Genomic DNA, 27,132 nt, shown 5'->3' with positions numbered 1-27,132 from the left:
AGCCCACCTTTCCCCTCGGGCAGCACCACTACTCTGGAGCTAAGAGTGAGAACAGCAGACCACTTTTCTCAGTTTCATCCCTGCTCTGTGAGTGGTGCTGGGTGGGGATGGCAGCCACTAGTCTGCTTGGATTACCTCTCCTGGCATGGAACCTTCACCCTTTGTGTGAGCTGGGGTGCAGACGATTAGGGCCCAGTACTCTTGGCCAACGATAGAACTTTCTCCCTACAAATGGGGCCTGGGTGGCGGAAAGCCCCAGACCTCTTGGCTATGCTTGCATGGAATAAAGCTTCTGCAACACAAAGCTGGGAGAGATAATAATACAGTGAGCCGGCCTTCTTGGGGAGAAAATTTAGCATCAGAATAGGAACCTGGGGGGACAGGGAGGCCCATCTTCTTATCTATGTCTGCTCAGAGAAGAGCTTCTGTCTCACTGAGCTGGAATTCAAGGAGGGAGCAGGTCAAGCACCAGATTGTTGCTGTTCTTACTGGGATTTAGTCGATTTTCTTAACTAAGTGTTTCTCCATTTGATGTGTGCCCTTAGAACAACCGCCATAGACTTTAAATGGTTGGGACTTTTAAAATAATTTTTACCAGTTATGTTTGTTTCACTGGGAAGAGGCTCCACCACGATCCTCACACTGAGATCCTGCAGTGCTTCTCCTAACCCATGTGATTCACACTAAAAAAAAAAAACAAAAAAACAAACCACCCCCAACCATTTAGGGAACAGCTGGCTCCATTTACCAGTGCTCTGTTTACTTCATTGTGACCATATTTTCTAAATTAAAAATATGGGGCATGTGGTCTGGCAAGGGCTTTGTACTACTTCCAAGTAGGGGAGTCAATATGGGCAGGTAAACTTCGGACACAGTAGAATTTACAATTTGTTTAGATGGTTTCTGGGGACAATAGATCAGAGTATTTGAATTTCAGTTGTCCCAGATAACTTAGGTATACATAGTTGCTAACATGCTGGTTCTCCTGAAAAGTTAGATGGGATTCCTAGTTGATATAAAGTCTCCTTTGAGGGGACAATTCTAAGCTGTGTCTTCCCATCAACGATCTCAGTTTGTGTTTGGTGCTTCTCCAAAGGCAACCAATTAATTCTAATGGAAATTCAACATGGAGAGAATTGGGCTTAAAACAAGTAACACCCAACAGCCAAGACTAAATATTGCCACACGACACCCATCCTCCAAGGCTGGAAACAGGCTGCTTTGCTCCAACTCTGAATCAGTCAGCACATCAGCATGCAGAATCTAAGGAGCTTTCTGTCTCCAGGGACTTGGGAATTTCTCAGCTGAAGCCTAGGAATATGGATCTAGGTAAGGGGAATGTGGCCTGGCAAAGGGGAGGGAAAAAGAAAGAGGATTGTCTCTGAGACTTCATTCCCCAACTTCCCTAAAATCAGACTGAAGTCACCAGGGAAATCTGGTTTTGAAATGATAGACAGCCCCAATCCCCTCAGCCATGAGGGTAGCACACCTGCCCTGGAAATACGCATCTGCCTAATTGCTTGAGATTGTGTACGAACTGAATATTCATGATCTTCATGTTGTCACAAAGGCTGTGTTTTTAAATGCTTCTACTTAATTTTAAAAACTCTTTTTCTGTCCTTAAAAAGACCCATAGATATTACTGGATCCACTGCTATTTGAGACATCTGGCTAGCCAGAGACTGCATGGACTGTGGGCCGCAGATCTCCCAGTCAGGGGAAGTGGGGACAGAGAGTGGTGGAGTCAGAGTGATTACAGTACATAGCCAGTTTATTTTCTGTAGACTGAATAAGTATGTCTCCCTCATGTGCATAACCATTTTTAATGATATGTATGAGTTTGATTAATAAGTCAAAAACCCACTTAAAAGCATTAATGAATTTCTGATTATCCTTCATCATGTATGGTCTCCACTGGTGACCATGTCATGCACTTGGTGGGGTCTCAGTTTCAGGGCCAGCAAAATGAGGCAGGCTTACAACTGAGGTGAGCATCGTTGAGCCCACACTTCTGGGGAGACGGGAGGGACACAGTGGACGAGCAGTCTGTTTCCCGTCCTAGACACCCTGGGCAGCCTCGGACAACATCACACCAATGAGCAGCTGCACCAGGATTTGAGCTGAGCCTGTCTTAACTCCACAATTCAGCATCTTGTCTGAGCTGGAGGAGGCAGGGCTGCTGCGTATCAGAAGGCATGTTTGGAACCAGAACCCAGAGCGCCATTTCAGAGCTTTGAGAAGCTTCCTGAATTTTGCTCCAGTTTCCTCAAACTGGCAAAAATGAAAATGCCTCCACTCTCAAGGCAAGGAGAAAGAGATAAGGAATTTGGGAAGCTTTTCTGCCCCAGGGAAGAATCAGCCTCAATGACAGTTTGGTATTAACTAGCTCAGCCATGCAGGGAGGCATAATTAGTTTCCCAGCCCAGAGCTTCATTCCACTGGTCCCCCACACCCCAAGGGCTACACAATCTGTGTGAAATGAAAAGAAAAATAAAATCACTGCTCTCCTTGGCTCACCCATTGGGCTATTGCTCACGGCCACGGGCAAAAGGTGAGGCAGCCATCTGTCTGCTGAAGTATAAAAAAGAATGGAATAGTCATTTTTTAATGACATTTTCAATTTTTCCCCTATGTCTACTATGCCCTCTTCCACCCTACTGCTTAAATGACTCTTTTCAAATTGAAAATATCAGAGAATAATAAGAAAAGAAAAATTGCAGTAATCCATGGCTTCTCCTAACGGGTTGCTCTGTCCTGGGGGGCAGAGGTAGAGGAGAAACTTCTTCCTGTGCCCATGACCTGGGTGCGCCGACTGGACAGGGTGGGAGAAGCCGTACTGGGCAACTGTGCAGACCCACCCCCGTGGGTGGGTGATTCTCCAGGCAGCCTCCAGGGAACCGGGAGGTGTGGGCTGCCCAATCTCTAGCCCTGCTCCTGTACCATCTCCTGCCCTGATGCCCAAGGCATTTTGACACAGCAGGAAGGAAAAATCCTCTCCTGACTCCGGAATTGTCCTCTGAGAGTCCTTTCTCCTCCTTGCACACTGTTCCTGCCACCTTTCTCTTGAATGTGAAAGAACAAGTCCCCAGCTCATCACCATCATTCCAAAGATGCCTCGAGGTGGTGGGATCCGTTCCGAGGTTCTCATGGCCTCAGCACGGACAGGAGGCCAACTCATTGCCACTTCAGCCAGGAAGCCAAAGGCCAACTCTCCCTTAGCTCTGGGGCCTGGAGGAGTTCTTTATCCTTTCTTGGAAATTAAGCTATGCTTTCTCCTGCCCATTTAAATGGCCTCAACTCTGTCCCTCCTGTTGAAGCACAGAGACCACGGTCAGCTGCATCTTTTTCTGGTGTTATTGTCTGCTCTTGAGGAAGGTTCATTTTTCCCCTTCTGTACCCGCAAGATTGCTTTTGTTTGAAAGTGACCACAAGTGACAGCTTTATTAAAATAAAGACATCGAGGGTCCCCTGAAGGCTCCCAGCTTTTCTCACCAGCTGATTCCTGGGGGATCTCAGTGCAGGAAAGCACACTTTATACACACACATGTACACACCCCACTGAACCACAGTTTTCCTTTGATGAAACCTTGAAACAGCAGCGCAAGCTACGAGGGGCCATGAGAGAGACCCCAGGAGTGCATGTTTTCCTGTCCCTGACCCAGAAGGAGGACTCATAGAAGCTGCCCCCAAGCCTGGAGGGATGGGAAGCAGTTCTTCGGGCCCCTGACTTCCCTTCCAGACAACTTTGAAGCCAGAGACCTGGATGTGGATCCTCTAAGTGGTTTTAGACATGCTTGCTCTCTTATTCATTTAATCACTCAACAAATTCCTACTTAGCCCCAGCTGCGTGCCTGGCACTGTGTGAAACACAGGAAAATGGGAAAAAAATAGGACCCTGTCTCCACTCTCAAGGAACTCAGCCTAATGGGAAAGCAGGTTAATACAGTACAGTACAAACTTCTCAACTGTGAAAATGAGGCTTAGGATCTCACAGGCATATTCTGAGGATTAAACAACATGAAGAGGATTAAGTAGTACCAAACACCTAGTCAGTACCTGGTAAATGTCCATTTTTTCCTCTTTTTTTCTCCTTGACACAAGATCTCTGCCCACCCCCCCCCCCCATCTGTACCACCGCTTGGGTTTGAAAAGCTGGGAAGAAGCCTGCCACGAATACAGAGACGGCACCACCAGGAGCTACTGTGTGCTGCTTGGCCCTGAAGTCAGGTCCTACTCAACAGTGCTATGTCCCCAATCTTGAAGATGATCCCAGAGAGTGGGTGCAGGCCCCAAGGACTCAGACCAGGGGGAAGGGACTGAGCAGGGTCCCTCCAGCCTCATTCCAGCTAAGGAAATTCACCCATTCCTCGTTCCTTAAGCACCTGGATTCATCTGAGAACATACAGTTAAGGACTGCTCCCCAATGCAGAAGTTCCTTCTGAGGTTGAGGGGAGTGACTGGATGTAGAAGGACACTTTCTAGACCTGACTCAGGAAGCTTAGCTCCCCATCTCAGAATCTCTGGCACCCCAGGCAGGGCCCTCAGGGCACTCACTGAGTTGCTCTGGGCCTCAGGTTCTTCAGCAAACAGTCTGAGGGTAAGGATGCTCTCGTTCCTTCCAGCTCTAGCATGCTCTGATTCTCAGTAGAGATCCTTCAGATGAGAGCCTTCACAATTGACCTACACCCTGAGAACTGCCAAAATTGGAAAGCTCAACCTTTTTTGCTAATATGTAAGGAAAGAGGGAAAGACTGCACTGAGCTGTACAACACAATACTGTGAAGTTTCTAATACTGACTGGGATGAAATAAGGCATTTAATTTTTGATTTACAAAAATCAATCTATACTTTCTGTACTTTTAAAGTAATTACAAACTCAAAATTACTTTTGCCCGTTTTGCTAAAAACAACTAGCTGTTGTTGAAAAACATTCAAAATTCACAATTGTATAGTTTTAGGTAAATAAAATTTTTATTTTTATTGTTTTGTTACGGCAATTATCTCCCTACTTATAAGTGACCCAAATAACCGCTTCCCACCCCTCCGCCCCAATCAAGAAACGGTTTCTTGCCCAGGAAGCTTCATAACGATTTACTACAAAGAAAAACCACCCTTTGACAAAGGAATCTTTTTCAAAAAGAACTTTAAATAGAAAAGTACTAAAAAAAAAAAAATGTTGAGTGTGCCTTCCCAGTATGAAACTACATCTATCTTCGAGTTGTAAAGAATGTATATTAAAATTATATCATGCAACAAATGCACATTTTGTAGAGGGGAAAAAAAGAAAAGATTAAATTGAATCTTCCTGACAATTGTCTTAAATCACACCTTCCTGCCTGCAGTTGAAATTGTAAGTCACGTTGCTTCATAATAAATCAAATTCACCTCGGCAGGAAGACAGGCTGATGGGGCTCCAGCTCTGTCGGGAGGTGGGTCCAAGTGGAGGGAGACACATCTCTGCTCCAGGAGGCTCTCCCTCGACCAGGGGCTGGGGCAAAGGAGACTCTTTGCATACCTCTCCCACCAGCCAAGGTTTCTGAAAACAGTGCATTCCTGACATTGTCTGCTGCCCACTGCAATGTCAGGTGGGTTTTACAAAACAAATCTCTCTCTACAAACAGGGGCAGGTCCCCAGGCTGATGGGCTTGGAATTTCAGAGCAGTAGTCAAATCACACTGAGACAACTCCAGATGTCTCAGCTCAGAAGCTGTCCTTGGAGTTAGGTTGGGCTCCCCTCTAACCTCACTTCTGACCCTCTCAGGCTGGATTTAACTGGGGAAGTCCCAACACACACATCGTGTCTCATTGCACTGAAACAGGGTTCAAAGTTGAGAGTCTAGGTGTTACAACCAGAAAATACATTCCTGACCTTATTTTCTATGTGAGCTCCAAGAGGGAAAGACAGTGGGAAAGAAGGAAAGAGTGAAAGCAGGGTGACTGAAGAAAAGAACGTGTTCCCTGCCCCCCAGCCCACCACAGGACAGGCGGGGCGGGGTGCTGTCCTGTACCTCATTTAATCAGCACAGCAATCCTACAGGGTTTAAGGAGTGGTTGTCCTCATTTCTGTAGGTGAGGAAGCTGAGGCACAGGGAAGTGAAAAGACTCGTCCAGCGTCACCCAGCCTGTAGCCGGCAGCGCTGATTCCATCACTGTCTGCCTGCACACTCTTCACCACACTAAAGGAGACCAGGGTTTCCCTCTTCAAGGCAACTGTTGATTTTACTGAATACCTGAACTTGCCCTCTCCTAATCCTCCCTCCTCCACTCCTCTAAACCCCCCTCATTCTTTAAAGATGCGTCATAAGCCCCAGTTCCTCGGGAAGTCTCTTCTGACAACGCATGCTTCCAGAATGCAGCTAACCCTCGTTACGTTAGCCTCTGCAAAAAGCCCTCAACTATTTCTTGTGCTGTCGTCCCAGCCTGTTTATGAGCTTTTCAAAGCAAAGGACTGTCCTACATAATCTGCCATTTCCCGCCACGCCTGGCACAGCGTCAAGCCCACGAGGGTGCTTGGGAGCAGTCACAGAACAGCCTGGACTGGGGCCTTTACAAGCTGGGCCCTTCTGCTCGTCCCTTCCAGGGGCTCCCATTTCTCCCAGAGCATTTCTCCCACAGTGGCCTCCAAGGCACGTACAACCTGCTCCCTAGCCAGCCCCTCTCTGGCCTCACCCCCGACTCCACTCTCCCACAGTCACTCTGCTCTGGCCACACTGTTCCTCAAATACACATACACCAGGTACATTCCTGCCTCAGGGCCTTTGGACTAGTTGTTTCCCCCACCTGGAACTCTCCCAATAGACAGAGTCCACACCTAATTTTCTTCAAACATTTGCTTATAGGAGAGCCTTCAACTACTTCATTTACTTGCAAACCCTTCCTACTTTTGTCTTTGTTCCACTAATATACCCTTAGCACTTATTAGGTGCTCAATAAATGTCAGTTGGATGAAGGGAGAAAAGAATCTGAGCATATGGCCAACAGAAGGCAGGATTACCTCCCAGGTAGCCATCAAACTTCCAGCCACAACAGAGGAGAACGGGAACTTAGAAGCTGGTTTGCAGTTTCCAACCATCCCATGCCCTGCCCCGTTCCCCAGCCCCAATAAATAATGCCAGCCTTGGGGCCCATCTCCTACATCTGTCCACAGAGCTAGGGGCCCATCGTTTTTTACACTTCACCCCCAGATATTCCATTTCCTCTATTAAATGGGAATTCCTGGCAAACTTGGACATATCTGCTGTTTCCTCTGTGTGCATCTGCCCCATCTACGGTCCCCAACTCAGTCCCATGTCCTGAGCGTGGCAGACCCCCTTAATAAGGCTTTGCTCTGAATGAGAGGAGGAGATGGTCTTGTTCATGCTAAGTCTTCTGGAAGCAGTGATACTACTGGCTGCGAAGAGCCAGGCCTAGAGCCTCTCTCAACCTTCCAGGGCACTCCATCCCCATCAGCTCCTGGCACAGATGACCTCCTGCATCTCCAGGGAGGGACACTGACAAACTCCACCTTAGGGTCTCGCTACTCTCATGAATCCTCCCAGTCTCATCTGCAACCTTTCTGCTAAGAGAAAGAGATGATCCTGTTTTCTCTTGACCAGCATTACTGGAGCAGAAGAACAAGAGGGCCCTTAGCCCCTTACTAAGGGGCTTAAGAGAGGTAACTTATTAACTGCATCACCTTGGACAAGTTAGGTATAGTCACTGAGCCTTGATTTCCTCATCTGTTAAATGGAGGTAATAACATCACCCAACAGAGTTGTTTATGAGGCTAAAATGAGGTAACACGTTCAAAGCATTTAGCACATAATGGATGCTCAACAAATATTAATTTTCTTCCTCTTCCAGTTTCTTCTCCAGACAAGTTCAGACCTATTTCTACAACTCTTCCTCATTCGTTCTTTCTTCTAATTTTTGAATCATTCATAAAATTCTCTTTTATCATTTTCTACTGGATTCCCCTTCTAATATAAATCCCCAGGTTCTAAAAAAATTTTTTTTCAAAGCCTGGCTGAATTATACACTTGGGGGATCTACGTCATAATTCCTACATGTTACACTCCCCTCCATACACTCTTTCAGAAAATGAAGCAAATCAGAGGATCAGTTTATTATTAAACTGAGATTTAGAAATGGAAGAAACCAAAATGCTAAACGACTCTCTTCTCCAAGCCCCATGAACTTAGAGGCACGTCTAAAGCCTCACCCACACCCCTCCCGTTCCTCTGTGGCTCCTTCTCCCCCGTCAGAGAAATATTAAGATGATTAATTAGGCAAGGCCCATCCCACTCGTCAAGATCCTTTGAGGCAGGAACCACAGAAACACCTGGCATCATAATTGCAATAAAGAGAAACCAGAAAACCCCTCTACTCTGGGACCCTACCCAGGCAGAGCTAAATAAATCTGAAACGGAAGATCAAGAAGGATCTTCCACACGGATAAGAGAAAATGTCACCAGCATAAACAGGAAGAGAGATTAGTTCAATAAAGGAAAAAAGTCACAGATGCAGGTCTCAAGTGAGATTTTTGCTTACTTTTCACTTCCTAGCCTGTAACTCACAAGGTTATTAATACAGACTCCGACTGTTTTGGGCAAATAAACAGCTGCGGCTGTTTGTGCCCAAACCACTTTATTAGAGCTTTCCTTTACAGCAATTGTTTTTTTCCTTTCCAAATCCTGAGAGGCTCAGACAGCTGGAATTAAAAAAAAACAAAAACAAAACAGAGTACCAAGGCAGAACGAATAACAAAGGAGAGAGGAGGCAGCCTGTATGGGCAAGGGAAACGGGGCAGGAACTGCTGGGACCCTCCCTGTCCTCTTTACAATTCTTGGACAAAGTCAACCTTCAAGAGCAGAGAGCAGAAGACACAGGTGTGGTGCAATCAAAAAGGCTATTTTTGTCATGAGGCTGGGGAGTTACCATTAAACAGGATTCATCAGTGTGAAAAGATGAGGATGACTGACCATCCAGGTTTGCCCAGGGTGGAGGGGCCTCTTGGGCCTGGGAATATCAGTTTTACAAGAGGGAAAGTCCTGAGCAAACGGGACGAGTTGGTCAGCCCAGAAGCCACACGACTGTGGCAGTGCACAGGAAAGCACTCAGCCCTGGGCCTGGCACACCGGAAGTGCTCGAAAGGCATGTGTGGAATCTGAAAGCACTCTAGCCCACAGCTGGCATGCTCTGCTTTTCCTACAAGGCCAAATTCCTGGGGGCTCCACAGTGATCCGAGAGAAAGGGCTCCCCACAACCTCCACGGTGGCATGTCACTCACCCTTGCGGGCAAGTTTTCCTCCCTCTGGCACCCTCAAGGTCCCTCACTCGCACAAAAACAGACCAAGCTGCCTGCCTGGATCCTTCTCCCATCAGTCTCCCGCTTGACCTGAGGCCTTTGGGCTTCCACTTAGTTGAACACAATCATCGATAAAGTGATCTCCCAGTCCCCTCTTTGTGAGACTGTCATCTTCTTTCCTCTGCTGGAGAGCGCACAGATGCTGGAGACAGTTTCCCTTCCTGGCTCAACTCCATCAGCCCTTGGGCAAACTCTTTAAGTCACTCAGTCTCAGTGTTCTCACCATGCAGTAAAGACAGAAAGCAATCAGGCAGGGACAGCACCCAGTCCAGTCCCTGACACACAAGCGTAGTTCTCTTCCTCCATTCTTTCTGATACGATCCAGCTTCAATTCTTTAAATGCCTATTGCTCTTAAAATAGATCAAGGGTTTGGCTAAGATTCTCATTCGGCAATTCTGTAGCTTCAAATCTTGCCCTGGCTTTCTTACTCCTACATTCACTGGCGCAAGAAATTTTGGTACCATTCTCCGAAGTCCTCAAATGCCACTAGCATGACACTTACTAGCCCAAGTTTCAAACTCTGTCCTGCCTGGGTCCCTGAATTGCATTCCCTCTCCTCTGGGATCTCAGTGGCCTTTAAGTCATCAAGGGACAGCAATGGATGGGCAAATCAGACCAGCGAAGTCAAACAAGGCACCAGAGCTTAAGATGCAGCACCCAACCATCTCAAACAGGAGCTCCACTCTGAGTCTTCAACTCTGGACATTGGCGGGATGAACCCATTCATGCCAAAGCGCTGGCCTCAGCCTCCTTTTCAGGTATCATTTTCCTTTATTCTCATCTATCCCAAGGAGATGGGTGCTAACCCATTTCTCTGAACCTTCCCAAATACTGTACTTCTGTGAGCTCCTGAAGGCCAGCGATAACAAACATAGCCCAACAAAGCATGTCTCTGGCTCCAGTACCATTTTAGCAAGGCCATCATACAGGAAGCCTGTCACTGTCTCATTGGGGCTGGACACGTCAGGTTTTCTGCTGGTATTGTTAAGGGCAGCTTCATGTCCCAAAAGCAAACCTTCACAAAACTGAAACTTAACATTGGGCAGCGAAAGAGAATCACATCACAGAATTGCACACCCACTGATGGGGATGATCTGTCTAGCAATATATTTTAATCCATAATCGTGTAGCCAGAAAAAAAACCACCAAAGCATTAATGTTCATAAAATCAGGAATCCTCTTGCTTAAAGCTCCAGTTGGCTGCATTCAATTGGGTCCATAAAGAGCACAGAGACCTACACAGAAGGTTCCAGAACAGCAGCTGTTCCCAGTCGCTGTCACAACATATTATATGTTGGAACAGTTGTGCGGTAATTTGTTATTAACAATAATTTAAGTACCAAAGCGTACGGATGATTAAATTTAACTATAAATTGAAGAGATTTCAAGGTTGTCACATTCTCTTGCATACTAACATGCTTTCTTGAGTGGGAGAGAAAGGGATGGAGTGAGAATGGAGGCAGCATGTTGGGACGTGCACCATCCCGGCCCTGCCCTGGGCGGGTGCCCTGCATGTGAAGGCACGCGTGCAAGGAGAAGGGGGAACATGGAGAATTCCTGTGCCCAAGCTTGCATTACGGAACGAAGCTGATTCAGACCCCAAAGGCAAAGTGAGATTTGATAAGATGACAATTATAGGCACAATGGAATAATCAAATCTCTGCAAAATTCAAGAACCCCCAGCCCTGGGGAGACTTTCAAGGCCAGTATAAAAAGTGCAACCCACCATTCATAGAATCTGGATCATCAACCAGCAAACCTAACCCACTCTGTCCCTCTCTCTCTCCCGTGGTGCCCATCCCACACCGATGGACTTCTGCCCCTCTGGGTTCAAACATGACCCTCTTTCTCCCCAGATCCCACCCTGGTGCCTTCTGCCTACATTCATCACTCATGCTCAGCTCGGCATTTCCCCAAGGACTTTCTGTGCAAGGCTGCCTCCAGCTGGACTGCCCTCCTTCCTATATATGCCTCTCCACAGGGCAGCCTGTCTGTGCTGGTTTCCAGAATAGAACCCAAGCAACAGAAGAGGGCAACAATCCTAAAGAGACGCCCCCAGACCCCAAATCAAGGCAATAGCCCATTCAGCTTTCTAAGTGAAGTAGAAACCCTACAGAATGGTAATGAAGATGTTCCAGTAACCTCGTACGCGGCTCTGAATCCTATAAACACCTTTGAAAAAATGCAGACCAGCCTAACCCAAGTAACTGAAGCTGACCTTCAAGGCCCTCAGAAACCAGAACACCAGACCGTGGTTCTCCGACATTTCATTCTGAATTCTCCTTGAGATTCTACATCAACCTACTTATCAAGGGCAAATAACAATTTATGTCAAGTGAGTGGCAAAGAATGTAGAATTCATTTATTTTACAGCCTACACACTTCTGGATAAAAATGAAAATTCTCCGGCCATGAGAATATGCTGTATTCTTTGGCAAGGCTCTTCTACTCCATGAAGATGTGGTCCTAGGCTGTTAATAAAGATAACCGGGCTCAACCTCTAAATCCTGCTATTGAACCTTCTCAAAACACCAATCTGTTACTAATATAATTTCACATGCCACAGTTCATTCTGAAGGACAAATAGCTTTACTGTTTAAATGACACCCTTTCCTCAAATAATCTCCAAGCATTTAGCAAACATCATATTCTCTTCTTTACAACCCTGCCAAGTTGAGGATCAGATGAGAAGGACACCAGCCAATTCGAGATGACATCCAAAAGCTATAGGGGACACACACAAAAAAGTCTTCCAACATCCAGGCCTAGGACATTTTCTGATTTTTAGGAACCATATATGGTGTGCAGTCTTGGTGAGCAAACCTACTGTTACTGACTTGACGTACATTAGTATGCACATAATATGCCTAATAAACTTTTAGGAAACAAAAAGCAGTTAATAATTCATTTCTCCCATTGTTGGGATGATCTTGACTCAGTGAACTAAGATAATGGATTTAGAAATTAGTCATACAATGTAATACATTATTAACCATGGTGTTCAGAAGGGTAAGTAGATGTTACAAGAACACCACCCAGGAATTCAATTTCCTTTTAGATTTGTTTACTCTCCTGAATTCTTTATGCTACCATCATCCCTCACAAAAATCTAACAGTCTGATGTTTCCTTTTCTCCCAAAACTGATTTTCAACCTTTAAAAAAAAAAAGAAGAAGAAGCAGAAGCAGAGCCCTTGTAAAAATGAAATATTTTACAGAATAACAAATGTAATAAGACAGATGAAAGAGGAGTTACACTGTTTGCACGGAGGGGAGAGAGTGGGTACAGGTGGGGTCCAGGAGACCCTTTTATGTCTTGACCCTTTTATGTCTCAGGTCCCAGATCAAACCTGCCAAAGGCTTGGGGATTCTGGGGACACAGTTTGAAAAGCACTGCCCTAAGGCATCTATGTAAAGCAAAAATTATGTATATAATGTAGAATACAGGCATAACATAAATTTCATTAATTAATTAATGATATATGGAAATAAAACATATACATAAAATACACAAATCATAAACACTGATATCCCAAGAGAAAAACTGGCAAAGGACACGAATGCAAGGTGAAAACAAACACAGGGCTAGGGGGAAGATACTCAGTTCTAGGTAATCAAAGGAACACAAAGCAAAAGAATAGAACTTTTGACAGTGGTTACATTTGCCCAGAAAAAGTTGACATATGACACCCAATGCTGGCCAGGCCCCGTGACACAGGTACAATAATACATTGCTGGTGGCTGTGTAGAAAGATTTTCCTCTTGAAAAACCATCTTTCATAAAAATGTTCATAATCTTTGAACCAGTAGTGATCCCACTTCTGGAAATACATCGTTAAAAGAAATTCAAAAGAAGAACATGCGAAGTGCAGGTGTTTGTTTCTGCTTTAATTTTAACAGAGCAGCAAATGTTCAGTAATAGGGAAGTGGTTAAACCAATAATGGTATATTGATGGTGGAATATTATAAAAATATGTAAAAATGCAGTAAAAGTTCTCTTTAAAAATCCTCCACTTAGTCACCTCTCCAGATTAAGCAAGCTTTTATTCTCTCCATGAAAAAAAAGAAAAAGAAAACAAAAAACCCAGGATGCCTTTGTTCCCCTGTGTCAGCATCTCTCTCCTATCCCTTTCTCATCTCTTGCTAACAACTCAGTTGTATGCCTACCAACAGTCTGCTGAGTTTGTTTCCAAATGGACTTAAACTCTTCATATTTGTCATTGGAACAGCATAATTTAATGACATAGTATATAAACCAAAGGAATATGCCTGCCAAACAGATGAGGGTTGTTGTTTCTAAGAAAATTAATTTAAAGTTTTGGAAAGACTTTATAAAGCTAGTCACTTAAATAGTGGTCAAATTACACGTGAACAAAATCATCATAAAAGACCAGACAAAAGTCGTAAAAATTTAGGCTCCTACACTGCTTCACAAGCAGCTTCAAGTTCTCAATGAATGTTAAAGAAAACAGAACTAGAAACCAGACTTTGTAAACAGCACCTGTGGGAGTGGTTCATGCAAGGAAGATGATCAGAAAGGCCATCGGCAGACCCAGCCTTACATCAAAAGGCTGACAAATAAATGTACATTTTCAATAATATTAAAATAAAATATTTAATGCATGTATGTAATATTTTGTTTTATTCTCCACTTTAACCAGTTTTTCAATAAACTAACTTAAACTCCAACTGTGTTGAATAAGAGGGGTTCTATCATCCTCTAAAAATAAGTTCATCATGACAGAGACCAGGAGTGTCCTGGTTCACCACTGTGTCCAAAGTCACCTCCCCCCAGTGGCACATATTAGGTCTCCAATAAATAAGGATTAAATCAACAACCTATGTAGCAAATCTGAAAAAAAAAAAAAATGCTTCTAACAAAGAGCAAACTGAGGAAAGCAGAATATAAAATTACATGTAAACCACAACTTCATTTTAAAATATGGAGGCAGATGGCCAAAGCTAGAAGGCAATGCTCAAAATACAAAATAGTTGTGTTAGATCAGAATGAATTAGGGGCAATTCTATACATTTTAAAATATTTTCTTTAATATTGGCACATTCTTTTACAGATTCAAAAAGATACTAACCAAAAAAAGTGGAAGGTGTTTTTTTTGCTACTGGACTTCCACAGTAAGAAGTGAATCCATATTTCCATTTCCCAAGCTCTCCAACACTTCCACCTCCTTCAGCGCTCTCTACTTAATCCACTGCATCACCTCCAACAATCCCATCTTTCTCCTCCTAAGACCAAGCCTGTACTAACAGTTATTCTATGTTTCCAATCCATCAGAATGCTATTTTTCAAATCCGGAGTTATCCACCCTCTCATTTACCATCTATTTGGTTAAAAAAAAAAAAAGTTATCAAAACTGCAATTTACATTCCCAAGAGATTCCCAAACACCATCTAATTAAATCATTCAATCAGAAAACAAATTAAAATGAAATATCACTGCAGCCCCCAAGAGGAAAATCAACTTTTCAGTCATGACTAGAACGTAGCTCTAGGGTGACGCTCCAAAGCCTCTTCTAATTGCAAGTTCTATGGAACATCCAGCAGAACATTTTGTGACATTTGCAGCTCCCAGGACAACTTTCTTTCCAAAGCAAAGAGAAGCCTGTGCAAGGCTCCAAAGCAAAACATACTCATTTGGGAATGGAAATGCTTTTATTAATGACTAACCAACGCACCAGACATCCACACTGTGTACTCATTCATTCATCCACTCATCCACCCAACACGTACTCTCTGAAGAATGTGTCAGCAACTGTCCTGGGTGTTCCACAAACATTTTTTAAGTGAATATAACCTCTGCCTCTTGGCATGAAACAAAACAAAACACAGAGCTTCTTCAGTTTATCCATGGAAGAGTCTCCAAGTGGAAAGGCTGTGACTCCATCACCCCTCGGCTGCCCTCCGAAGTCACTAACTCTGACACCCACTCCCAACACCAAGTGACTCCAGGGGAGTGCCACTGCCCTGTGACCTGCTGTCCCTCTCAAAAGACAGTACAGTATATGGTTAAGAACACAAATCCTGAAGTGACGTTAGCTGGGTTTAAATCCCTGCACCTTAGACCAATCATATAATCTCACCATCTGAAAAATGGAGCAGACCCATTACCTCCCTCATAGGGTGATGAATATTAAATAAGTCAACATACGTAAAGCACTTGGAATAGTACCTGGCACATAGCAGGTACTACATAATTTTTAGCTACTATTATTAGTATCCCTTATTCCCCCTCAGCTCAGCAGAGTAAACTGGATTGTACAAAAGGCTCTACTAACTAACAGAATTGTGACAGTGGAATAGACATAACAGCCCATATCGTCAAGGACAAGGCTCTGATCTTTTCCTTTCCCACCCTCTGCCTTCAGAGATCTGTACTTGGCCAGTCCCAAATATTGTAGGCCCCTTATCTAAGAAAGGTAAATCTCTAAATTTACTTTAAATTCCCCCGAATACTAGCTCAGAGATGGCTCCAGCACCACTAGGGGAACTGTCACCAGTCATGGCTATGCCATCATGGCACAACCAGCCAAGCACCCTCTGAGCTTCACGTCCAGTGCTTCCCAAGTCACTGACCCTTCCCCACCCTGCTGTGGGTTGTGGTGTCCACCTTTCCATACTGAGAGTCTGGTCACTTCTGAATATCCATGGGAGTCATAATACAGTCATTGCACACACATAAGAGAACTGGACCAACACATATTTTAAGGATCCTGCTCCCTGTTTCCCTCTTTTTTCCCATCTCTCTCAATTTTTTCAGGTATATATTTGAAAGTTCCAAACAGAGCTATAAGGTTTCCTGGGAGCAAAAGCACAAAGGCTCCTTTCAACTTCCACTTTGCATTCATTTTCATGCAGAGCCTTATAAATCATGTGACACGGTCCACAATCAACATGATAGGGGAGCACTCTGGGATGAGTTCACGGGTTAATACTGTCTCCTCACTGCTTCCCAAAGTAGTACCTTGCTCACCTCCTCCTTGAACAGACTGGAAAGCCAAGAGCATCATTTTCCAGGAACACAAACACACACAGAGAATCTGTGAATGAAAATCTTTTAAACTCTGTGAGGAAACTGGAAATGTCAAAGTAAGGTATGGCCTGTGTCTCCCTGGGAACATTCTGAATCCCCCTGGGGCAAGCACTGTCCTTCTATTGCTGACTAATTGTCAATCCAGACCCATGGGATGGAAAAGGACAAATAAGAAACACAACAACAGGCACCATCAGAGAGATAAATTGGTCTGCCAAACAAACTCAGTGGCAGGCTGACAGGCAGAGGCAGGTATGAAGGAGGAGCTGTGAATGGTCTCCTTTACTGGGGAAGTGTACGAGCCATGAACTTGTTTTGAAGTCATCAGTCAGTCAGTCAGGAGGCACCATGGACATGTACATCTCTCCTGTACTCACCTGAACCTCCCCCTGGAAGGAACTATTCTGCACACGTGTGGAAACACACCAAATGTGGAGAGAGCAGCTGTCCCCACCCCGGCAGGCGCAGCAGATGCAGGGTTGGATCCCAACACCCACATGTAAACAAAAGAGTGCTCCTGGGGGAGAAATATTCAACCAGACACATGCCCAGGTCTGCCCAGTGCTGGTACCAGAGCCTGGCAGGTCTGCCGGGTTTACAGGTGAACCAGGCTTGGTTGGCCCTGCCCTGCCCTTAAGCAACTCACACCCTGAGGTAGTAAACAGGGGGAGAAGAGGCAAAGAAAAGAGAAATGAGAACGTGAGAGACGGATGTGTGTGTGCACACCGGTCACCAGTGCCCGTGGTGCCCAGAACTCTCTATCGCCTGCCTCTGGCAGCTCATCAGACAGGGTTGCCTGGGGAAAGCCCTAGGTACACCATCCTCCCCTTGGCCCCAGCCCTGGCCTGGAGCGCAATCACGGGGCTCAGCCTTAGACTCCAGACCAACCCCGCGTGGATCTGTCTGCTCTGCCCCAGACGCTCCCTGAGCCTGGGAGTGGAGCTACCCGAGGGAACAGGGAATGGCCTTCACCGGCAGCCCAGGGCGGCAGCTCCCTGGTCCTGGGCGGAGGCAGCACCGCAGTGGACAGAGCTCCAGGCTCCCACGCTTCTTTCCCGCGCCAACACTTGCTTCTGGAGAGGGTCTTGGACCCGCGGGCTGTGGTGGAGTGAGGATCACTACGGTTCAGACAGCACTCCCAGCCACAGATTCCCCCTGCACTTCTAACCGCCAATCGGCCGCTCACAGCGGAGCTGGAGCTCGGGCTGGGGCTGGGGCCGTGCAGTCTTCCCCGCCCTGCTCCTCCCGCAGCTTGCGGGTCCTAAAGGCCAACAGCTGGGGCCGCTCGGGCATCTCGCCCTGGACCCTACAGCAGCCAAGTGAGTTTGATTGCCCGCGCGCGCTCCCTTGTACACACACCAACATTCACCCGTACGAACACCCTGAGCCAGACCGGCGTGCGATCCCGAGAGCCCTCGAGCAACCAGCCGGTAGTCACACACACTGGGACACGTGCGCAGCGCGCCCCCATACCGCCAGCGAGCTGCACACACCCGTGCGTGGAGCCCCGCGCACACACGTGTGCCCTGGAGAAACGCGCACGGCCGCAGACACTGAGGGTTGCACACTCAGGCAAGAGCGGACACGCGGCCCCCTAAGCGTCTGCGGCCTCAGAGCCCCGCAGTCGCTCAATAGATGCGCACCAGCCCCAGCGCACCCCGCGCGGCTCCGCACACTGGCCCAGTGGGCGGCCCAAGTTTCCCAGGGCGTCCGTACCTTGGATATGCTGCTTGATGACATTCTCCAGGTGGTCTAGCCGTTCAATAATCTTCAGGGTGTCCCCTTTGTCTTCCTCCAGCTTCTTGTCGGGCGACGGCTCTTGCCCCCGTACATACACGCTGGCGATGTAGTTGGTGACCCAGCCCACGTAGAGCAGACATATGATGTTGGTCATGCCGCTCAGGATCACGCAAGTGGACACCAAAGTTTTGGTCTTCCTGGTGCACACCATTCTGGACTCCCTCCTCCATATAGAGCTCCCGGGGCTCCTCTCAGCGCACCCCGGACTCCCCCGCCCTCACACCCCCTAGCACGCCCGGGGCCGCGGGGCGCCGGAGCACCTGAGTCCCGACGTTCTCCAAAGCCCGAAAGCTGACGGTGGAGCTGCCGTGCTCAAGTTTGGAGCTCCAGCCGCTGGCCGCCCGGAAAGCTTGACAAAGGAAATGAGGTGGATTTTTTTTTCCAAATTAAAAATCTCCGAGCCCTTCTCGGAGCGGTCACGGGTGGTCGGCAGACGCGCGCCCTGATACGCGCGCCTGGGAAACTTTGTCACAGCCTGGGTCCGCGGCTGTGCCGCTTCCCATCGCCCGGCGCCGGTTGCCTTGGCGGTCCGACCTGCCCGCGCTGCTAGAAGGACGGGGGCGGCGGCGGCGGCGGCGGCGGCGGCGGGGAGAGCCACGGAGCCCAGCGGCCCGGCCCCCTTCGAGCGACAAGCGCCGCCACCAATCGCGCTCCGGCTCGAGAGAAGGGCCGGGGCTGGGCTGTCGCGGACCAACGGAGAGGGCGCGGTGGGCGGAGTCCGGTCTCCGGGCCCCACCTGCTGGCCGCCCCTGGCTCCCGCCCCACAGGGACGCTCCCTAGCCTCCACCCGCGCCCGCGCCCGCGCCGGCTGCCCCAGACCCGAGGCTCCTGGAGAGGGCGCGCCGCCAGTCCCAGCCCGAGGTCGGCAGATTCCACCATTAGGGGTATTCCACCTCTTGTTCTTGCGCAGGAACCTCCAGCCTTCAGGAGGTCGCGCGGCCCAGAGCCCCTCATCCGTCCCGGCCACTCCTCTTCCCTTTTCATGGTTGCCAGGACGCAGAGAAGCCAGGGAAGCGTGGGCCGGATCGCCCGTCCGGTCTTGCCCTTGGTCAGGCCCGGTAGGCGTCCACTTCTTCCTTGGCCTCACTTCGACCTCCCCACCCAGTCAGCCCGCCTCCTGGATGTCTCCAGACTCAGCAACTGTCCAAGGAGCCAACCCTCCAACCCTCTTAGGTATCTCCATGAAGATTCTGGACCATCACCCATCTCCTGGAAGATTTTTGCCCCTACACCTATCTCCTGGAAGATTTTTGCCCCCCCCCCCTTTTTTTTTTAACGTCTGTGAAGCTCCCAGGACAAACTATGTCCTGTAACCCCAGTTGTCATTTAAGTGGCACCAGACTCATTCCAGTGCCTAGGGAGATCCTGCACAGAAATATCCCTGGGGGGATTAAGCTCTCTGTGAACTGTAAAGTCCCTGTACATGCTGTTTGTGATTGATGTTAGGAAGGAGAGAAGTGTGCCTGCCAGCAGAGGGGCATGGCTGGACTCCAGTTCCTGACACTATTTTGTTTGTTATTAGAGCAAATACTTATTCATATTATTCATTTTTTATTATTCACTTCTCAGAACCTGAATAAAATTCCTTCAAACAAAGCCTTTTTAAAACAGATTTCAATCCCCTTCTCCAACTGTGGGGTGCATTTTCCTGTCCTGAAGAGTGTCACTTTGGGTGCCAGCACCCCACCCAGCCATGGTTCCAGTACTCAAGGTGGCTCCCTCAAGTGATGTCTTCTGGACTCAAAGAACTGTCCCCACCAGAGGGAGAGCATGAAAGCAAGGGAGGGGCACTTTAACCAGTGCTTTGCTCACGATAACTCCCAAAAGGTGCTGTGAAAACAGACACCAACTAGGGATGTCAGAAGATTTCTTTACCCATAACTAGAAGAGAGAACAATAGGTGTGGGTTGGGGAGAGAGCAGATGATAGTATGTATATGTATGAGAAGAGAGACGATGCATTATTTCTGAAAAAAATCAAGGTACAGAAATCTGCACCCATGAGGAAATAAAATCTGTCTCCCTTTCTTCTCCTCTGAAAGTATAATCAGATCACAGACAGAGGGTCTGAACTTTCTTTTGATTGGATGAATTTACAAGCAAAGGCCTCGAGTACAGCTAATGGCAAAGGTCTAATTATTCCTTCTGTTTCGCACTCTCTCCCAGGAGCAGACCTAGAAGTTCAGCCCTTCCTAGGATTTTCCTAAACCACCACAAGTCTAGACAGAGGAGCAGTACTCATTTTTCACATTCTTAATGGGGGGCGGGGACCCAAGTTTAGAAATAACGTTCAAGGAGAAAACAAAGTAGGTTGTGTGACCTTAAATTGTTGTCCACCTGGTCCTTTCATATATTTGTAATTGTGGAAGGGGGTGAATGCAACAAGAGTGTAGAACAGGCCCTTCTCTCTGAAAGGTCACAGGGTCGAGTTGACCAGTTCAAAGAATATTCACTGGAGGTGCTGCCAGACTCCATGACTCTAATGCCAGATCCACCACTTACTAGTTTTGTGAGCTTGGATGAGTTTCAAAGCACCATTGGGGTTCAGTTTCCCCTCATGCCAAGAGTAAATAACACTTGCTGAAGAACTGGCTGTGAAGATTAAACGAGAGCATGCACCAGAAAGGGCTCTCATTAGTGCAGGACTCAGGATCACAAGAGGTTTCCTTCCAGGATATGGTGAACTCTGTAGAGTTCCATGAGCTCCATTTGCTGGTGAGCAATACTTGGTTTCCACACTGACCAATATCAGTTCTCTCTCCCCTGATGAAAGTTAATAGGGAATAAAACTATAGGCATCAAGGTGCTTGTCTTGCCTACCTGAGCTCCAGCACGTTGACTTTCTATTCATAATGTCTGTCTTCACCATCAGTAGGGCAGTGAGCTGGTTTCAGGGACTGTTGCCCCCAGGACCGCTTAATGCCTGCTCAAGACCCTTAATCCCTTGGTTTTAGACAAGGGAATTAGAAGGGAGCACAAAGACTTTACCCAGAAAAATTTTACAGTCACAAGGACAGAAAAGGGCCCCAATGGAAGCCCTCCTATAAACAATACCTGGGTAGAGATTCATTTATTTGGCCTTCATTTCAATGACACAACAAGTAACTACTGAGTCCCGGAGGTTTTGTTTGCATGATCAGTTGCCCCGGGCCCTGTCCAGTTTACACAAACATGTGGATATAACCTAAGTCTCACAGTCTCATTATGGGTCTCTTTTCTGAGCCTGGAAAGCTGCTAAAGATTATCAGGGGATCGCTCCTGGATGTGAGCAGGTCTTGCAGAGACTCTAGCGCAATTTATTTCTTTAAAGTTATGCCTAGAATTTGAACCTAGGGTCTCCTTCCACTCCTGCTGCAAGAGGAAAGTGAATACCTTGAATAACGTATGAAAGGGGCTAGAGATCCTTGATGGCGTCTTTCCAGTACAATCTTTAGATTTTACCCATCTTTTATATTGGGTAGGCAGCTGCCCTCTTGATGTGATGTGACAGGGTGCTAAGTAGAACTTCGTACCCACAAGCACAGCCACACTGTCATCCCACCAAATACTAAGACTTCACTCGGAATATCTTTGCCACCAGGGTTGAGAAGCCAGTCATTAATGGAATTTGTCTACCAATTGATTACATTCTGAGTCGGGTACCATGACCTGAGGGCTAAAGAGGAATAGGGGACCAATCTGGGCCAATGGCAAGAGTCATTCATCAGAGAATGATGTCAGTGGTCATCTATACCCACCAGATGGCAGCACCATGCAAAGCCTTGGGGCCAGAGGTGTCAATTGGGATTTGGGGGCTACAGGGGAAAAATGAGCCTTGATAATGGAAAGTCTCAATCCCTGGGCTGGCTACATGGGGAGTGGGTTTTCCAAGTCCCTAGGAGAACAGAAATTACTAGGGCTTCCAGCAGGGATGGATACAAAGTTCAGAGACAAAGGTTGAGGAGAAACAATAGGTCCAAGATTGCATCCTACCAAGCCACAGGGCTGAGATGCCATTGACGAAAAGCATACCTCTGGGGGACAGGTGGTGAAAAAAGAGAGGAATGTTTCTTTAGTACTTACATTGTCTCAGGCTTAGTGTTTTTCACCTGTTGTCCCTTGAGCACAGGTTAAGAAGCCAGAGATTCATATTCCAGGCCTGCCATTTTCTGGTATGATCTTGGGCAAATCACTTAACCTCTTTGTGCCTTGGTTTCTTCATCTATAAAATGGGGATAATAATAATAATACCCACCTCATGGGGATGCTGTGAGCATTAGATGAATTCATGTATGTAAAGCACATTGAAGGCACTATATAAGTATTGACTATTGTTATTTTTACTATCTTTGAGCCCTAAAGTATTTGAAAGGTCAACCTAAGGAGAGATAAGCTACCCAGAGAGAACATTCCTCTAACTAGGAGCAAAGGGTCCTAGAAACGACTCTTGGTTCCTCCTCTCTCACCTTATTGAAAGACCCAAAGTAACTCCTCGCTGAATCGCAGGGCAGACCCTGACTGGAATCCTGCTTTTAGAGTCATCTAAGCATCTGTCTACTTATTTATCCACTAAATATTTCTGAGTACCTGCTCTGTGCTAGACCCAAGTGCTGGCTACTGGTAACACAGAGATGACTTAAAGGCCAGCACCCTTGCCCTCAGGGAGATCACTGTTTAGTGGAGGAGGCCATCAAATAAACAACTGTAAGACAGTCTGATAAGCTCTTAACTGATATACTATATTAATACAAAAAAGAAAGGCACAAGCCGTTGTAGACGCACCGAATTCCTCCCAAATTAGTGACTATGCAACTTCTGAACAGCTCCATTTCCATTCAAACACTGGACAGCTCTGCTGGGTGGGAATTTGTTCTTTAGACCTAGAGGAAAATATCTGCAAGATATTTAATAGACCAAAGATTGATATCCAGAACATATAAAGAATTCACATAAACCAACAAAATAGGCAAAATATGCAAACAGAAAAATGGACTAAGAATATGAACAAGGAATGAACTAAAGAGAAATTATAAATATCCAATACATATATGAAAGGATGCCTAAACTTGTTAAAAGTATCAGGAAACACATTTTTAAAAATACAGATACCATATCTCTCCCGTCAGACTGACAGATTTAATGTGATGATTTTCAAGTATTAGAGAGAATATAAGGAAAATAAGTACTAATATTTCCTGCTGGTGAACATGCAATTGGTACAGTCACTCTGGAATGCAGTTTGCAGGAATGATGAAATTTTAAATGAACATAGCCTACGACTTGTACTCAAAGTGTGGTCCACGGACCAGTAGCTTCAGCATCAGTCGGGTGCTTATTAGAATCGTGGAGTATCAGGCCCGTCCCACATCCACTGAATCAGAATCTGCATTTTAACAAAATCCTGAGATGAGTCACATATAAAATAAAATCTGAGAAGCGATACACACGAAACTGTTAATCATAGGCTTTCTTTGGAAAAAGAACCACAATTAAAGGTAGTGGCCAACTGCTGAACTTTTACCAGGCTCATCTGTAAAATCTGAATTTTTTCAGTGTATATTACTTAATGTTATACTTCTGAAATTCGATTTTTTTCTAATTTAAAAAATTATTTCTTTGGTCATGATGAAGTCTGTTTCACACTGGTTGCTGTCCTGCTTTGTGACCTGAGCTAGGCTTGTAGCTACTCTAGACCTGTTTCTTAATCTGTAAAACAGGAATAATAATTTCACTTAGTGAACAAGAGAACATCCCAGTCTTACACCTTGGTAGGCTTTGAGCACATCACACCAAACACAGCTCAGTCTTTGATATTCACAATTATTCTTCATCATCAGGAAAATGGCCATCCTTCATGGTTTATGGCCAAAGGGAAGAGAGCAATACCATAGGAGGGAGATTTTTGTCAAATGGAACAAATATATACACAAGCGTGCACACACACAATTCTTAAGCTACTTATACTAATTGTAGGTGTTTCCTATTGAAAAAGATAAAAGGAATCATCAAGACACGTGACCATATCACCATGTTGTGAGAGCCAGAATGTTATCAACCACCACCTCTTCCTTTTGCTCCCTCAGAGCCATTTCTTAGTTTTTGTGTACTTTACATAACTAACACTATGTTGCCTGCTAGTGGAGATTCAGTAAAAGATTTGGCTTCCTGTACTTGAAAAGAATGCTCAGTAGGAGATACATTGATTAGGAAAGCAACAGAGCATGGCGGTTACACACATGTAACTAGGCAAGCTTGGGTTTGAATTCTAGATCTGATCTGCCATTTACTAGTTCTGTGAATCTGGGAAAGCTGCTTAAGTTTCTGTATCTCAATCTCCTCCTCTGTAAAATGGAAGATCTACCTCAGAGGATTGTTGTGAAGATTAAATGTAATTTGTAAAGATTGGTACTGAGTCTGTGGTAAGTATTCAACACATGTTAGTTTTAATAGTACTTAATACTTTTATTTAGATAATAAATCATGGTATTTCATTTCTAATCCACAATTATACGTATTTTATAGCATATATTGAGGAACCCTAACCCTTCTGTAGTCCAAGGACTAAATATGTATTTTTAATGTTTTATTACTTAAAGGGATGAGTATCAATTTTCTACACAATTTATATAAGTAGAACCAAGCAGAACTACACAGAATAGCATGATATGTCTTATTTGACACCCTAGACACTCTAAGGCAGGTAGGGTATACTAGCACTGTTCAACCCACAGAGTCCTGTTCACACATATCTCCTCCTGATCTTCACAACCACCCCATAAGGTAAGTTATTATCATACCCATTTTCCAGATGAGGAAACTGTACCTAAGGTAAATACTGATGAGAAAAATTGGTAGAGGGCTTCTGACACCAAGTCCAGTACTCTTTCTGTATACCACACGCCTCCTGGGTATCTATCTTTAGTGATGGAACAACTGCTGATTAAGACTTCAATAAAAAAAAAAAAAGAAAGGAAGGAAGGAGGGAGGGAAGGAAGGAAGGGAGGAAGGGAGGAAGGAAAAAGACCCAGAGTGAGAGACCTCTTGAAAGTATTTGCATCTTCAAAGAGGATTGCTAAAAACAGAAGCACTTTCAAACCCTAACTGGATGTTGTCCCCTGAGCAAGGAAAAGAGCTACAAAATCATCCCTTTCCAAAGGAGAGGATCTGGAAAGGGAAGTCACATTTATTGAGCCCCTACTGATAGCAGAAGTACAGTCACAGATTTCCTCAAACCCATGAAAGGTGCTTCCCTGCTTACTCATGTGGGCTTCAGGAAGGCAGGAAGATGAGGAGCTGGGATGGCAAAATGCCCCTCTTCTTACAAAATGCCTGGAGGCTTCCCTCATGCCTGGGTAAAAGGACAGAAACCTCCTTCAGCTGCTTCACAGCAGAGAGCCCTCCTTCCCAAAGCCTCAAAGGAATAGCACAGGACCTGTGTGAGGGATTGCTGGTGCCAGCCAGGCATGAGGAGAAGCAAGTGACCTTTTCAGGATTGGTATATGATGGTCTGGGGCATTATTGGCCCATAAGTATGTTCTGTGCTTTGCTGCCAGCCAGATGGTAAATAAAATATTCAGTAGACACACAACCTCCTCACCACAGTGAGGTGACTGGCTTGTTCAGAACAGAGTGATTTCGGTAGAAAGCATAGATTGCAAGTGGCAAGAAGCAGCTGGGAGAGAGTCAACAATCTGCTTCCTGTGACAGAACCAGAGACCAGAGCCGGGGACAGCTTGCATTTGCAACAGGCCCAGAGCCCCTCCTCAGAGAACTGTGGAATCTGTCATCAAAGGACTTCTATAAACTTGGTTCCAAGACAAATGCAGATGCACAAAAGTACAAAGTACTCAGATAGATGATTCCAGATAAAACAGCCTCAGCAGGTGCCAATGGATAAGCTGATGTGGCAGGATGTATTTACAGACACCAATACAAACTCTTCCAACAGAGTCCAAACCCACAGAGGATCTAGGTATATGCTAGTAATCCTCCACTGTGCATGGAATCCCTTATCCAGGCATTTGCAAGGATGATGAGAGAGCTGACAGACTCCAGAAGAGAGTGCTTAGGACCTCATGTTTCCAAGCAGTTTGACAGAACTACCTTACAATCTAGCAATTCCATTTCTGGGTATTTTTCTGAAGGCAACATAAACACTAATTTGAAAAGATACATGCACCCCTATGTTCATTGCAGCATTATTTTCAATAGCCAAGATAAGGAAGAAACCTAAATATCCACTAATAGATGAAGGGATAAAGAAGATGCAGTATATAAATAAAATGGAATATTAGTCAGCCACAAAAAAGAATGAAATCTTGTCATTTGCAACAGCATGCATGGACCTAGAGGGTATTGTGCTAAGTGAAATAAGTCAGACAGAGAAAGATAAATACTATATAATTTCACTGATATATGGAATCTAAAAAACAAAACAAACATATTAACAGAAAAACTCATAGGTACAGAAACAAACTGGTGACTGCCAGAGGGGAGCAGAGGGGACAGATGAGTGAAAGAGGTGAGGGAAATTAAGAGATGCAAACTTTCAGTTACAATGAAACTAATCCCATTACATGCAGAAGTAATGGGCAGCATAGGGAATATAGTCAATAATATTGTAATAACTTTGTATGATGACAGATGGTAACTAGACTTATCGTGGTGATCATTTTGTAATGTATAAAAATATCAAATCACTATGTCATACACCTAAACTAGTATAATTTTGTAAGTCAATTATACTTCAATAATAAATAAATAAGGTAATTAAACAAGTTGCTGGATATATGATCAATAAACAAGAATCAATTGCTTTTCTACAGATCAAAAAAAATGGAAAACAATGAAAAAATTATATTTATTATAGCAAGAAAAAAATACCTAAAATGCAAGCTAGCAAAAGTTGTGCAAGAGACATCACAGCTCCAACGGTCACACTTACAATGGTCATCCTATCCA

General features: G+C 45.5%; 1 protein-coding gene across 1 annotated transcript in view; it reads right to left on the bottom strand.

Annotated features, from left to right (window-relative positions):
* Nucleotides 1-18,749, bottom strand: part of GALNT18 (polypeptide N-acetylgalactosaminyltransferase 18) — a 313,674-nt gene extending 294,925 nt beyond the window's left edge. The window contains exon 1 of the mRNA XM_032489016.1: nt 18,110-18,749. Within this exon, the coding sequence (XP_032344907.1) occupies nt 18,110-18,344 (235 nt within the window). The 5' untranslated portion in view covers nt 18,345-18,749. The remainder of the gene's footprint in view (nt 1-18,109) is intronic.
* Between the last annotated feature and the right edge of the window lie 8,383 nt (nt 18,750-27,132).

This window comes from Camelus ferus, chromosome 10, assembly GCF_009834535.1.
Source record: "Camelus ferus isolate YT-003-E chromosome 10, BCGSAC_Cfer_1.0, whole genome shotgun sequence".
Lineage (NCBI taxonomy): Eukaryota > Metazoa > Chordata > Mammalia > Artiodactyla > Camelidae > Camelus > Camelus ferus.
The sequence above is the reverse complement of the archived record's forward strand: the minus strand, read 5'-3'. Positions and strand labels throughout refer to the sequence as shown.